The sequence below is a fragment of the Musca domestica genome, unplaced genomic scaffold (assembly GCF_030504385.1).
Source record: "Musca domestica strain aabys unplaced genomic scaffold, Musca_domestica.polishedcontigs.V.1.1 180, whole genome shotgun sequence".
In the NCBI taxonomy this organism is placed as follows: Eukaryota; Metazoa; Arthropoda; class Insecta; order Diptera; family Muscidae; genus Musca; species Musca domestica.
Window position 1 is genome coordinate 1,105,594 of NW_026712239.1, and position 14,024 is coordinate 1,119,617.

The window sequence follows — 14,024 nt, forward strand, 5'->3', positions numbered from 1 at the left end:
TATTGAAAAGAAGACACACACATACGAAAATAAAGTTGACATATTAAGCCAGAAAAATAAAAAAATTTAAATCATATGGTAGTTCTGCCCTACCTTGAATTCATTGTACCATGCTTATAATCATGGCCTACATAAGGTCCGACAATAAGATTACTTTTGACGATAAAATAGTCATTTTCTCGAATTTCTAATCACAACTATGTAGTTTGGCAACAAAGTTAGTAGTCAGGAAATATTTATATTCAGTTTTTTTTTTCAAAATGCTTATTGCAACGCAGGCATCTACAAAATCTACATTTTTTGAAGATTTCGCCGTTTTATATTATTTATTTAAACTCACTGCAACAAGCTGTTTGGTTCTTTTTATTGTTTTGATAGAAATTCTGACATTACAAACCAAACAGACCCCTATACTTGCAATTTTTTTCAAAGTTAGCCTACCTTGTTTTGATTGTACCGTGGTCAGAAGGTTTTTTTTAGCTAGCAGACCTTATAAAGGGTTATTTTTAACCACTAATCTTCAGTTTGGGCTATAATTTAACAAATTTTTGATATTTATAATCAAAAAGTGTGCTCTGTTAAGAAATTTAATCGCGTGCTCTTTCCATTTTGCAATGAAACTCGTTTTTTCCCAAAGAGTACGTAAATAAGAAGAAAAAACATTGAAAAAGCTACGAATACATCCAAAAAATAAATGTTGTGCGGATTATGAAACCGTACTTTTTCAAAGATGTGCGATTCGCAGAATCTTACTATTTAATTTGATTTCTCTTTATGATGAGCGCTACCGTGAGATGATATCGATTTTTTTTTGTCCAAAATGCAAGAGCTTGACTTGCATGACATAAGTTCGGTGGACATTTTATTTCACGTTCGGGACCGATCAATTGACCGTCTAGATCGTGCGATTTAATCCCTTTTTTGGGGCTGTTTAAATGCTCATGTCTATACAGACGAGCCCGCTTAAATTGACGCATTGGAGGACAAACTTTCGTGAGATACCTGTCGTAATGTTGGAAAAAGTATACCAAGATTTGATTAAGCCCATTTGAGGCGCTGTTGCCGTCAACATTTGTATGACCCTATCATAAAACTTTGAATTATGTGGACCGTATTAAGTTCAAATGAAGTGTCAAATAAACCTTTAATTGGGCCATTCGACTTTAAAAAATCAATCCATTTTTTCTAAAATAAATAGATTTTTACAAGTTTTCTTATACAATCGGAGGTTGTTATGATATGCAGTTTTCAAGAATTTGTACAAATTTAAATAATTATTCATTCAACATTTTCAATTACAAATTTGGTTTGACAGTTCATTGTCCCAGCAGCTGTGTCGTCGCGTCTACCTATTTTCTTCTACCATTGTATAAATTATTTGCCTATTCGCTCGTGTTGTAATTACTAGATAATGTCGTATAAATATGTTATTAATTTATTCCAAACTAAACTATTATGCCATTTACTAGTTTCCCATTTAGTTTCACTCTAAAATATACATTCACAATGACTCGTGTGTTGGTTTATTGTGACCGAAGTGTAAAATGTCAAATGTTGAGTATTTGTTATTGTTTGTGCTCCGTAGATAACAGTCAAGTTCATCTCTTGTATTTCAGAGCGCTGCTCTTGTTTCGTGAAAAGAACACAAATATTATAAAAAAAATAAATTCAATTTATAACATAAATACGCGATTTTAGTTTCAATATTAAAAAATCGTAATATCATTCACGTACAACTTTAATCGGCTGTCCAAGGTTTGTTCATTATCTTCTTGTTGATGTTGCTGGTGTTATTGTTTATATGTAGAAATGTAGCACACATAAGGCAAAACATTGTCGTAGGATTTGAAAACTAAATTGTTATATTAAAAATTTCATCAATATAACTTATATACATATAAATTGGTCAAGTGATATATTGTGTTATTAGGATTCATTATTTAGAATGTGTCAAAAGGTGTTGGGGACTTCAGCGTCGTGCCAGACAATCTTTAAATTCGATTCCAGTAAATTTAGCTTTGTGTCATTTTTTAATGTAAATTAATTTATCTTAGTCTTTTCCTTCAGTTTTTTATTGTAAAGTTCCAAACGATGTTGTTTTGCGAAGAGCATACTTTCTAATATAATTAAATCTTATTTTTTTTCTAACGATTTGTGGCAAAAGGAGAACATTTATTTAATTTTAGAAACATGTCTCACTTGAAAAGTGAGCTGAATGAAATATCATGAGAGATGATCCAATGCCAGCTGCCTGAATAAAACTATTATTGAATAATCGAATAAATAGTTTAACCAACCTTTGCTGAAAGAAGCAAATGCATACCAATCGACTTCTGCAATTGCTGTCATTCGGTGTACTTTGGACTAGACCCCCGTATAAGAGGGTATAAAATAAATTGTTTTTCCTTTTATATATATTGTTTTTCCTTTCGTCTTCAGTACATTGCTTCAAATAAAATTAAAGAACCATACATGACGCGTCTGACAGGGAACAATTGAACTGTATTTAGGACCGAGAGCATCCGTTTCCAAAAATAATGTATGGGCTTCGTTGAACTTTCGTACAAATAACTTGAAAAATATGTCATCTTGGAAAATTGTATTTCATTCACAAACTTTATAAATGAGCGCGTGCATCCATTGAAAAGTTGTCATAAAACATATCTGGAACTTATTACTAACTTATAGAAAGAATTTATGGACAACGAACCCATAACTTGATTAAGGATGGTAATATCCACATATAGGAATTTCATTAGAACTATATCCGATTATATATTCTACATCCAGCAGCTGACATTCTTTTAACGAAACCAAAATTAATCCAATTAATCTGGAAAAATGTTAGAAAAATGTGTAAAAATTCCCATAACTGATATCTAATTTTCTTTCTTTCTCCTTTGTTAGAAGGTGTAGTAGAACCTAGATGCTAATAGTCATATCTGGGGTACTGCATTCCCTATAAATCCAGCTATTAATATTTAAAATCTCCTGCGAGATTGCGGCCGATTTCAATCATTATTAATGTTCACAGACGGAGAAAAAATAAAGAATCAAAGGCAGCCTTTATAAACCAAAGATAGAGAGAACAATAAACTGCAGTTAGAAGTATTTTTTTTTAATAATAGTTTAATAAATACACCTTTTCTTTAAAAAAATAACTTTTTAAACAAAAATTTCGAGCAATGCAAGTCTTATAACGAAATTAGTTTCACAACAACAACAATCAGTAGCAACAATCGTATGCTCTCTGATGATTGTTTGACAGAACAACTGTTTCCTCTTTCATGAGATCTCTTGAAGTGTCTCTTTATGCATTGCGGGGAAAAGAGTAGTAGAAAAATAATACCCAAAAAAAAAGGAAAACTTCAAATAACACAAAGTTGTATGATATTTTCATTTATTTACTGTAAATAATAGATTTATATTGATTATATATTATATTTATAGATAAATTAGCTTCAAATGTTGCTTTATTGATGTTGCTGATGTATGGGTATGCAGATGATTCGCTACCAAATGAATGCAACCCTGATTTGCCAAAAACAAAAAAAGACCAAAGAAATAGGAAACAGAGTACCTTTCATTTTGTTGTAAACAAGCAACCGAAGTTCTTAGTGCATAACACAGTTAATAATCAAATAATTGAATACATTATTAATAGATTTTATTATTTATCAATGTGGAGTAAGGTTTTTAACTATAAAGTAAAGTTTTTGAATTGTTTGGTTTTTTAGAACGTTATTCACGATACGCTTTTGTGTGACGTTCGTGGCCGTGTTGGTGGTGGTCGTCGTCGTTTTGTTATTCATTCACAATTACCAACAACAAGAAGAAATCAAAACACACATCCTCACACTAAAATTCGGTCGTCCTCAGTCCAGAAGTTCGCCAAAAACAGGAGGAAAAGCCACACTTCATCAGCACAGTAATCATAATTAGCATTGGGGTGTTAGAACTTCAAAACGAAATGATTGTCTAAATGGAATAAATGTGCAAAAAGTGAAGAAAATAACTAAAGAACTTTAAAACCAAAAACGATTAACCAGAAAAACGAAAAATGAACAGCCAACAACAAACTCAATATTTTATAACAACAGGAGGAGGAGGGATGCCATCAGTATTGGCTTCCTCAACATCTGATCAACGTCTGGCTATAACAACATCTTCTGCTTCAACACCAATACAGCCACCAACGCCATTAATATCTGGATCAAATCCACAATCAATAAATCACAATTTTATTGAAACAAATAAATTTGTGGCCACCACCAGTTATGTTCCCGTCTTGCTGACAAATCAAACTCTAATTACAAATATTGAACAGCCATTGCAACAAAATCAAAATATCACCTCAACTGGTCTAATCAATGTAACAAGTGCCGTAAATCCGGGCAACAATCTTCCATTAATGTCTTCCAATACGGCTGGTGGCGGTGGGGGAAATGTTTCCTATGTTATGACAACGCCGCAGGCACCAAATTTTGCTCCATTGCTAGCATCAGGACAAAATGGTACGGTTAGTGTGCTATTGACTACCTCGACTACACCTGCTGTAGGAGGAGCAGCAGCAGCACCGCCATCGGTAGTCACAACTAATTCAATGGCAACATCTGGTAAGTTGGCAACAATTATGGAAATACATTTTACAAAAAAAAAAAAAAAAAAAAATTAATTCATTACTAACAAATTTGTAGTATTTTCCAAAATGAAACTGAATTTAGTTATGTAATGTAAATAAACTGTAATAATAGTAGGATGTAATTAATATCGCATTGTTACTTATTTCACACAAAACTTATCATGAATAAGAAAAAAAACGTGACATTTGACTGGCACAAAACCTATAGGTACATGATAGATATACACATGTCCCTTACCTTGCCTAATAAATTTATTAAATTGTATTTTTAATCAAAAGAACACAACAATACCAAATCATAATCATTAAAATTGACAACGAGCAAGCATTACATCTTGATCCAATCATTTTCGTATAAATAATATTTGTTTGTTGGCCGCCAACCCCATTTATTGCTAATATTTAATAGTTTTTAGCTTTATTCTATTCAAATTTATTAAAAATTTCTTTCGTTAATTTCATTGTAACCATAAAAATTTGCTTGCAATCGGTCGTTTTAGTTTCATTCGTTGTTCGTTTTCTTCAGTTGTGTGTAAGATATATGTTTTTGTTTTTTAATTCAAAGTGTGGCATTAAGGTGGCCAGGTTGTGATATTTTGAGTCAGTGTTTTGTATATGTTTGTGTATCAGTCATTAAAAGGGTAACAAAAAAAACTAAATGAGTAAAACAAGCAAGTATAAAAGTCTCTTTGGGCCAAATACGTTTTAGGAAATTTGGAAACGATCTAGCGATGTCCGACCGTCCCTCTGTCTGGCTGGTTCGCACGATAACTCTCGAAGGGAGCATCCGATTTGATCCAAACTTGGTACATCATTATTGTCAAACTTAGATCAAGTTCGGAGATGGGCAATATCGGTCCACGCCTTCTGGCACCTCCCTCACAAAATATCAATAGTTTCAAAGAAAATAATTTACTGCACAAAAAGAGAAAGGATAATCAGTTTTGCTTAAAATTTGCGAATCCAAATATTTGCATCAGTGCTAGGTTAGGTGCGAAAGTGGACAATATCGATCCATTCCATCAAGTACCTCCCCCACAAAGGGTCAAATTTTTAATAATTTAATGTAATGTAAATCTCCGATTGTCTTCAAATTATGCACATCACAATATTGTTATTTACTCAAGGTCTGGTGTGAAGATGGAATATATCCGTCCACTCCTTCTGGTACCTCCACCACCAAGGGTCAAAGTTTTGAATATCCATGAAGCTCATAAAACACGAAATTGATATCCGATTCCTTTCAGATTTAGCACATTTCAATATTTCCATAAAAACAAGAACTGCAATAAAGATTGTAGAGATCGGACCATTCCTTCTGCTACCTCCACCACAATGGGTAAAAGTTTTGAATAACCAAAACAATCGTAAAATCCGAAATAAGCATCCGGTTCTCTTCAAATTACACACATTACAATATTTTTATTGACCCAAGGTCTGGTGTGAAATTGGGATAGATCGGTCCACTCCAAAATTTTGAATATTCACGAAGCTCAAAAGGGAAATTAACATGCAATTCCATTCACTCTTGGTACATCTCAATACCAACACAAGATCTGTTATAAAGATGGTAGAGACGGGACCATTTCTTCTGGTACCTCCGCCACATGGAGTTCAATATTTTTAAAATTAAAACGCTCAAAGAAAGCGAGATAAGCATCCAACTCTCCAAATTTCACACATCCAACTGTTTTTGTTAACGCAAGATATGTTGCGTAGATGATATATATCTGCCAACCCCTTCTGGTATCTCACCTACAAAGGTTCATGATTTCCAATACTTATATCTGTCATAACTTGGGAAACAAGTCGGCGATTCTTTACAACTTGCTATATCTAAATATTTCTCTTAACCAGATATCTGATATGAATAAATGATTTATCGAAATTTATGATTTCGCATAAAATATGGATATAAATGTTCGATTCCCTTCGACACTTTGGTATTTTTTAGTGTTTTCCAAAATACTCCAGACACATTAGTCCAACGGATTGGTATAAGAAGATTTTGGTGGCCATTGTGCGCAGGAAATAAAGCGAGGAACCTCATTTTGAAACCATTCTTGGGTGGCGCGTGCTCAGTGCGATGATGCTGAGTCCTGTTGGAATGTCCAAGGTCTGCGTCGAAAATGTTTGTGTACCCAAGGCTTTAATATACTCTCCACAATATTTTCGCGATAATATTCGGCATTTATTCTGATGTCACGGTCAATTAATACGAGCGGGGAGCGACCATCGGCTGTTATGGCGGGCCACACCATAATCATGGCCGGCTCTTGAGTTCTGGTGGCCAATCGAAGGTGCACATTTTCAGCGGACCTCTTTGGCAAGTAAACACGATCATTTTGTTTGTTTACAAACAAACGAATGTTTTCTCATCGGCAAAAAAAACAAATTCTGACAGTTCCCTACTTTCGGCCGAGTGAAGCAACTCTGTAGCTCTTGAGTTTATTTTCTACCTGTTGCGGTTAAAAGTTCTTGCACTTTTTTGGAATTTCAATGGATTTACCCCGATCTCATTTGTCAATATTTACACGAATGGAATATTGCAATATGTTCAACTCACGAGCCATTTTCAAGTCGCTTCTTTACTTTTCGAACCATTTCTGTTGATGTTGCTGTTTTCTTCCGTCCACTTCCTTGACCTCGGGATACCCTATCAGTATCACGGTAACGAGTGATGGTACGAGAAACAAACGATAGCCACTTCTGGTTTTCCAACCAAAAATAAAGAAATCACACTATCACGCTTGAATTCCCATTCATCACGATTAACTTGTTTTCTGGAAAATTCTCACCAAAATGCTTTTAAACAATATGGAATAATTTTAATAGCTCGGACGAGAGGCTTAGAAATGACAGCAGTCTGAAGTTGGTTGCAGTTTTTTTCATCTCACCCTGCATAAAGTATAGGAAGTAAGTAAATGCCATCGCCGCCCTTTCTGGCAGATGATTGGCTGTAAATGTCCATGTTTTCCTGTAGCTCAATATAACAGTAACACTTGATATTCGGAATTTTTAAAATTTTTAGCGACATATTTCAATGGAATTTCTTTTTCTTTTACCAAATTCCGTCCAAATAATGGAGGGTATTAAAAGTTCAGGTCGGCTTAGTTTCCTTTTTTCTCCTTTCTTCTTGCATATGCTTGGTTATTAAATCCTCAATAAAATAATGAATTATCACCAAACTTACTCAACTCCCCATGCATCGCCGCGACGATGTCGTTTATGTTTGTGTTTTTTTTTCACCGATATGGTCACCTCTTTGTTTTGGTTTCATTCCCAATTGACTTGTACATTGATGATCATGTTGTGTTGCGTTGGTTGGTTGATTGGTATCCGTCTATACTTAAGGTGTTTATTTTAAGAAAGGCACTGTATTCGTTTGTTCTGCTGCTTTAACGTAATTTTGATAATATTCTCTTTAAATTAATAATATGACATGGTTATATAAATTACATTTTTTAATAATTTTTAATATTTGTCGTTTTTAGGTCATGTTGCAGCAGCAGCTCCGTCATTTATAATACGTAACAACGCATCGACACAAATCAAAACTCAGCACCAGCAACAACAACAACTTCACAGTCAAGGTTTTAATGCAACAACGACAACTAAACAACAATTGAATCTAAACAAACAACTGCAAATTAATGCTGCAAACTCCTTAAATGCCAACAACATCAATATGGCCACAACTCTGGCTCCTGGAACCACATTATTAAAGACATCCTTATTACAAGGCTCCAAATCGAATGCAACGCCGCCTGCCACTCTCCCAAACAAATTGGGCAATAAGGCCATGCCTCCCATACAGCAACAACAACAACAACACCATTCACAATTGCAAAAATCCAGCATGAATACCATCGCCACCAATCCCTCCTCCCAGTCCATACTGGTGAAATGTGATGTTCAAAATCACCCTACCCCGGCGGCTTCATTGATTAGCCAGACAGTACAAAAACTCTCACAAGTTAGTCTTTTGCAAAATTCTCAGAAAAGTAAGACAGGAAATGGTGGCATTGGCCACACTCAGGACATTATTACAAAATCATCATCTTCGAACAGAGTTGCTGCAACAAGAGAAAACCTTAATGAAAACTCCGGGAAGGCCCATGAAATTAAAGTGGGTCACTTGAGTGCCGAAGTCTATTTGATTAAAAAGCCAAATCTCAGCAGCAACCAAAATGATCACGCAAACAAAACATCAAACAAAGATTTCAATTCTTTGTTAAAGCCACCAGTTGTGGCCGCCAATGATAGCAAGAAAATAAAAAGGGATTTGGCACCAGCATCAATAAAATCCAGCAACAACAAATCTAGTGAAACAATGGAAAAACAAGAATCGCTGTTAAAAAACAACAGCACCAAACAAAATGTTTCAAAATTACCTCAAAACGTGAGCCCGCGCAGTCAACGTTCCCAGTCATATACGGCAACAGCAACCACAAGTTCAATTACAATCAGTTCGGCCAATGAACGGCGACACTCGGAACCGGCAAAACTTGAAAAGATCATTGATTGGAAGGAAAAATTCAACAGCAACAAAAAGAATCCAAATGTGAGACCACCTCTAAAAGAGGAATATGAAGAGGAGGAATATTTGATTAGTTCAGGAGAGAAATCAGATAGCAACAAGAATTCCCAAGAACAAGCCAGTGAGCCAAACCCAGAGACTGCTGATCCAGGGGAGGATGATGATGATGACGATGATGTTACCATACTGCCGGTAGATGACTCCTTTACCGAACCCATTGAAATTGATGATGACGATGACGAAGAAGTAGCCGATGACAACATGAAACCCACTGCTATGGCCAACAGCCCCTCCCCAAAAGATAAAAACGAATCATTACTGTGTGACGAACAGATTTTAATATCCTCCTCATCTTCCATTTCCAATCAGTCATTGGATTCCTCTACAAAAAATTCCCCCAAATTCGAAAGAAATACAACACCGGCCGCCGTTGTCTCTCCCATCCTTAAGAAATCGCTAACCGAACGCAAACAAATAGTCAAAGAAGAACCAATGTCTTCATCTTCATCATGTTCACCAACCAATAATTTCTCAGCAGTCTTAGAGATGCTTTCCAATTTTAATATGCTAAACTGGAGAGAGCGTTTGGGCACCGGTCGGGGTACGTCCATGAAATTCGAATTGAATGAGTTCAATTTGTTGCAATTACACGAGAAAATACCCACGCGCACCAAAAGCTATGCGGCCTTTGAGAAGCCGGTCTATGAAAGGGATGCCTTGCATGTGCGATCCGAGGATGAGGGGCCACTGACATACTATACCTGTAGGAAATGTAAGGTTCGAGCCTCGGCATTGGATTTCTTGGCACCAGGTGAGAACAATAGGATCTTAATTCAGAAGAGGTTTCATGGGAGAACAAGGAACCCATAAAGCCCAGCTTTTTTTTTTCAAAAATATATTTGCCTTCTGATTTTCGATTAAATCTCCATATTTCATTTCAGAATACTGTTCAATTCATTGCTTGAAACGGGACTGTCGCAAACGTCAACGCGAAGAAAGTGTCAGCATTTTACGTAAAAAACAACGTAATGCTGTGGCCAATGTCAATCCCCCACCTTTGGCGTACATCAATCAACCGAAATTCCGTTGGTCCAATTATTTGAAGGCAAATTACACGGCAATGGCAGCGCCCATATCGCTATTTCTCAATCCCTTCCCAACGGGTCCGAACAACTTTAAAATTGGCATGAAACTTGAGGCCATTGATCCGGAAAACTGTGCATTGTTTTGTGTGTGTACGGTCGTTGATATTCACGGCTATCGTCTAAAGCTGAGCTTTGATGGCTATGACAATTCCTATGACTTTTGGTTGAATGCCGACTCAATGGATATCTTTCCGCCCGGTTGGTGTGCCAAGACCAATCGTATTTTACAGCCACCCAAGGGTATTAGCCCGGCGAAGTTTAATTGGCTGAACTATGTGAACAAGGAAAAGGCCCTGGCTGCCCCAAGGCATTTGTTTACCCACTTGAATTCGTCTTCCCTTACGCCCAGGAATCCATTTCAGGTAAATTGCGTTTTTTTTGGTTTTCGCAATTCATTTCAAATTATTTTTGTATTGTTTGGTTAACAGATTGGCATGCACTTGGAAGCTGAGGATTTGAATGATACTGGAAAACTGTGTGTGGCCTCGGTGGCCGATGTCTTAGATGACCGCATACGTATACATTTCGATGGCTGGGATGATTGTTATGACATCATTGTGGACATCAATTCACCCTACATTCATCCATGCGGTTGGCATGAAGGCCGGCAACAATTGGTGGTGCCGCCGGACTGTGAAAATGCCGCCTTCAGCTGGCAAACTTATATACGCCAGCAGGGCAGTGGTCTGGTGGCAAGTGAGGAGATATTCTCTCCCCGGGAACCAATCCACTTCAAACCAAACATGAAACTGGAAGTGGTCGACCCACGCAACTCCTCGTTGATACGGCCAGCCACAGTGGTTGCCCATAAGGGTCATCGTGTAAAACTGCATCTGGATGGCTGGCCCAATGACTATTGTTTCTGGTTGGAAGATGACAGCCCCGATCTACATCCCATTGGTTGGTGTGATGCCACGGGGCATGAGCTGGAACCACCACCAGGCTTCCAAATGGGCAGACAAAAAATGCCCTGCCCCACTCCCGGCTGTCGAGGAATTGGCAATGCCAAAAAACCATTCATGAATGTTCATGCCACACGAGATTGTTGTCCTTATGTGCCGGAAAATTGGCGTATTGTCATGGAAAAACCTCCTCGGCTGGGTTACGACGAAATTGTGCGGACATTACTAAAACCACAAAACAACAAAGGTAATAGCCATCAAAGCTTGCAGCCACGATGGAGTGATCAGCAAATCTTGGAACATTTGCAAATATTGGATAACATAAAACCCCACAGTGTACAAATGGCGACTCAAGAAAAGATCTCGCCAGCGGCAAAAGATTTAATTGGCATTTCTTTGGTCAATGTGAAACAAGAAGAAAACAAATGCAACCCCTCCTCCACCTGCGCTGCATCCATAAACAAGAAAACCATTGACTTGATGACACCGCCCCTTCAACTGCATCTTGAAATTGCCAAAGAATTTCTATGCGACTATGGACCACGACTACAGAATAGCTACGAAGTATGGCAAAAGAATTTCACATTCGACACCAGCAAAATCAAAAGGAATCCCCTGACTTGGTCCGTCTCGGAGGTGGGGGTATTTGTTGACCTGTATTTGAATTGCCACCAAACGGCGGCCCTATTCGCCCAAGAAGACATCGATGGCCAGGCATTTTTGCTCTTACAACAAAGTGATTTAACAGAGAGATTGGGCCTAAAGCTGGGGCCCTCGGTTAAGTTATATGCCTGTATATTACAGTTGCGTACCTTAGCTGTGACCAAATTTAAGGCAGCATATCACAAAGCTTCAGTGAAATGAACGGCATTGACACATCATTAACTCAAGAGTGAGATCAAATGTGGTTCACAATGTTGTGCTATTAATCGAAGCGGCCATATGTTTGTTAATATTTTTCAAAAGTCTTCTCTTTTAAATAATAATTTAAGTAATGGTTATGTTTGTTTGACTCATCTTTCATCTTCTTCCTTGATATATATTTACCAGTAGTAATAGAGTTGTTATATAAGCTTTTTTTATTTTTACGATATAGTTTCGTAAACTATAACCTTTTTTCATAGATTGTAAGTACCTACTAAAAAAACAACTACAGGGTTTATCCTGTAACAAAAAAAAAAAAAAACAATTGGAAACGATTCAATAATAGAATGAACTAGAAAGTAAAAAATAATAAAAGAAAAAATACTGTACATAAATCTAAAAAGAAGGTACACATACATTTCAAATATAATCATCTAATATGAATATAATATTGATTAAAATAAATCCTACATTTGTTTTCGTTTTATTTTGTAATTTGAAGAAAGTACTACCAGGCACAGCTAACGCCCGACGTACAGCACAAATGTTACTGCGCCACTATGTTACAATGTATTACCTTTTAAAAGATATGAACCTTATCTACAGGGTGGTATAAAAAAAGTGCAGCAAAGTCAAACGCCATAATTTTTACATTTTTTTATTTTTATTTATTTTTTTTTTTTTTTTAATGAAAGCAAAAAATGTCGAAAATAGCATCAAATTTAAGAATTAGTTTGGATTTGTTCGAATTGGTCACCTTTGTCACGAATTATGGCCTTCAAACAGCCAATGAAACCGTCCCACGCTGCTCGAATGTTGCTCTGCGGTATTTTGGCCCGTTCCCGGCGAAGCGCCTGCTTGAGGTGATCGACACTTTGGTATTTTTAGTGCTTTCCAATACTCCAGACACAATAGTGCAACAAATTGGTATCCGGAGATTTTGGTGGCCATTGTGCGCTGGAAATGAAGCGAGGAACCTCATCTTGTAACCACTCTTGGGGGGCGCGAGCTGAGTGCGATGGTGCTGAGTCCTGTTAGAATGTCCAAGGCTTGCGTGCCCTAGGCTTTAATATACCCTTCAGAATATTTTCGCGATAATATTCGGCATTTATTCTCATGGCACATCGATTAATACGAACGGAGAGCGACCATCGGCTGCTACGGCGGCCCACACCATCACCATGGCCGACGCTTGAGTCCTGGTGGCCAACCGAAGGTGCACATTTTCAGCTGACCTCTTTGGTAAGTAATCATTTTGATTGTTTACAAACTGTGGGACAACGAATGTTTTCTCATCGGAGAAAACCAAATTCGGTAGTTCACCACATTCGGCCAAGCGAAACAACTCTTTAGCTCCTTTGAGTCTATTTTCTTTCGTTTCTGTTGCGGTGTAAGTTCTTGCACCTTTTCAATATTCGCCGAATGGAATATTGCGATATGTTCATGGCAAAATTAAAGAGGTAATCTTATTTGTCAAATTTGTAATGGCAAGCCTTTTTTAGAATTGGAACTTTTCTACGATTTTCAAATTGTTATTTAAAACATAATTCCGTAAATATTTTCGCAAAACAAGTGACATCCATTTCATTTTGTAAAATGAAAAAATAAAGACCTAGTTTATGGGCTGCTGTAACATTAGACCGAACTTCTTCAAAGACTCCGCCATGGTAGAATTAAGAAGGTAAAGTCATGCAATCATATGTTTACAATTTTTTTCTTAAAATTATTCCTTTGACAACTTGTGGACTCCGCAAATTGTAAGATAACTATGAATGGTGAAGAATACAGGCAGATGTATCAACGCTTGGGAACATTGCTATGTCAAAAATTTGCCATTAACGATTTGGAAAATTGGATTATTATTAAATATTTTTCTGGTTTACTGATACCATTGTTTTTTTTTTTTTTTTTTTTTGCTAGAGAATAAAAAT

At 36.7% G+C, this 14,024-nt stretch overlaps 1 protein-coding gene across 3 annotated transcripts; it reads left to right on the forward strand.

The window, feature by feature from the left end:
• The first annotated feature begins 1,598 nt into the window (after positions 1–1,598).
• On the forward strand, positions 1,599–12,488 carry LOC101900607 (lethal(3)malignant brain tumor-like protein 3). Of its 3 annotated transcripts, XM_005184310.4 has the most exons (5): positions 1,599–1,755; positions 3,738–4,616; positions 8,137–9,993; positions 10,124–10,689; positions 10,756–12,488. In XM_005184310.4, the coding sequence occupies exons 2-5, from the start codon at positions 4,061–4,063 to the stop codon at positions 12,091–12,093; spliced, it is 4,317 nt and encodes a 1,438-aa protein (XP_005184367.1). In that variant the 5' UTR covers positions 1,599–1,755; positions 3,738–4,060; the 3' UTR covers positions 12,094–12,488. The 3 variants fall into 3 exon arrangements, with proteins under 3 accessions (XP_005184367.1, XP_019892578.1, XP_058977006.1); XM_020037019.2 differs by lacking the exons at positions 1,599–1,755; positions 3,738–4,616 and adding an exon at positions 7,928–8,045; XM_059121023.1 differs by lacking the exons at positions 1,599–1,755; positions 3,738–4,616 and adding an exon at positions 7,979–7,996.
• The last annotated feature ends 1,536 nt before the right edge of the window (positions 12,489–14,024 follow it).

Bases quoted from the DNA above. Each gene is read 5' to 3' on its own strand.
- LOC101900607 (XM_005184310.4), top strand. From the start codon at position 4,061: ATGAACAGCCAACAACAAACTCAATATTTTATAACAACAGGAGGAGGA. The intron at 4,617-8,136 runs GTAAGTTGGCAA...TGTCGTTTTTAG, and splicing joins TAATTCAATGGCAACATCTG to GTCATGTTGCAGCAGCAGCT. The intron at 10,690-10,755 runs GTAAATTGCGTT...TTTGGTTAACAG, and splicing joins CGCCCAGGAATCCATTTCAG to ATTGGCATGCACTTGGAAGC.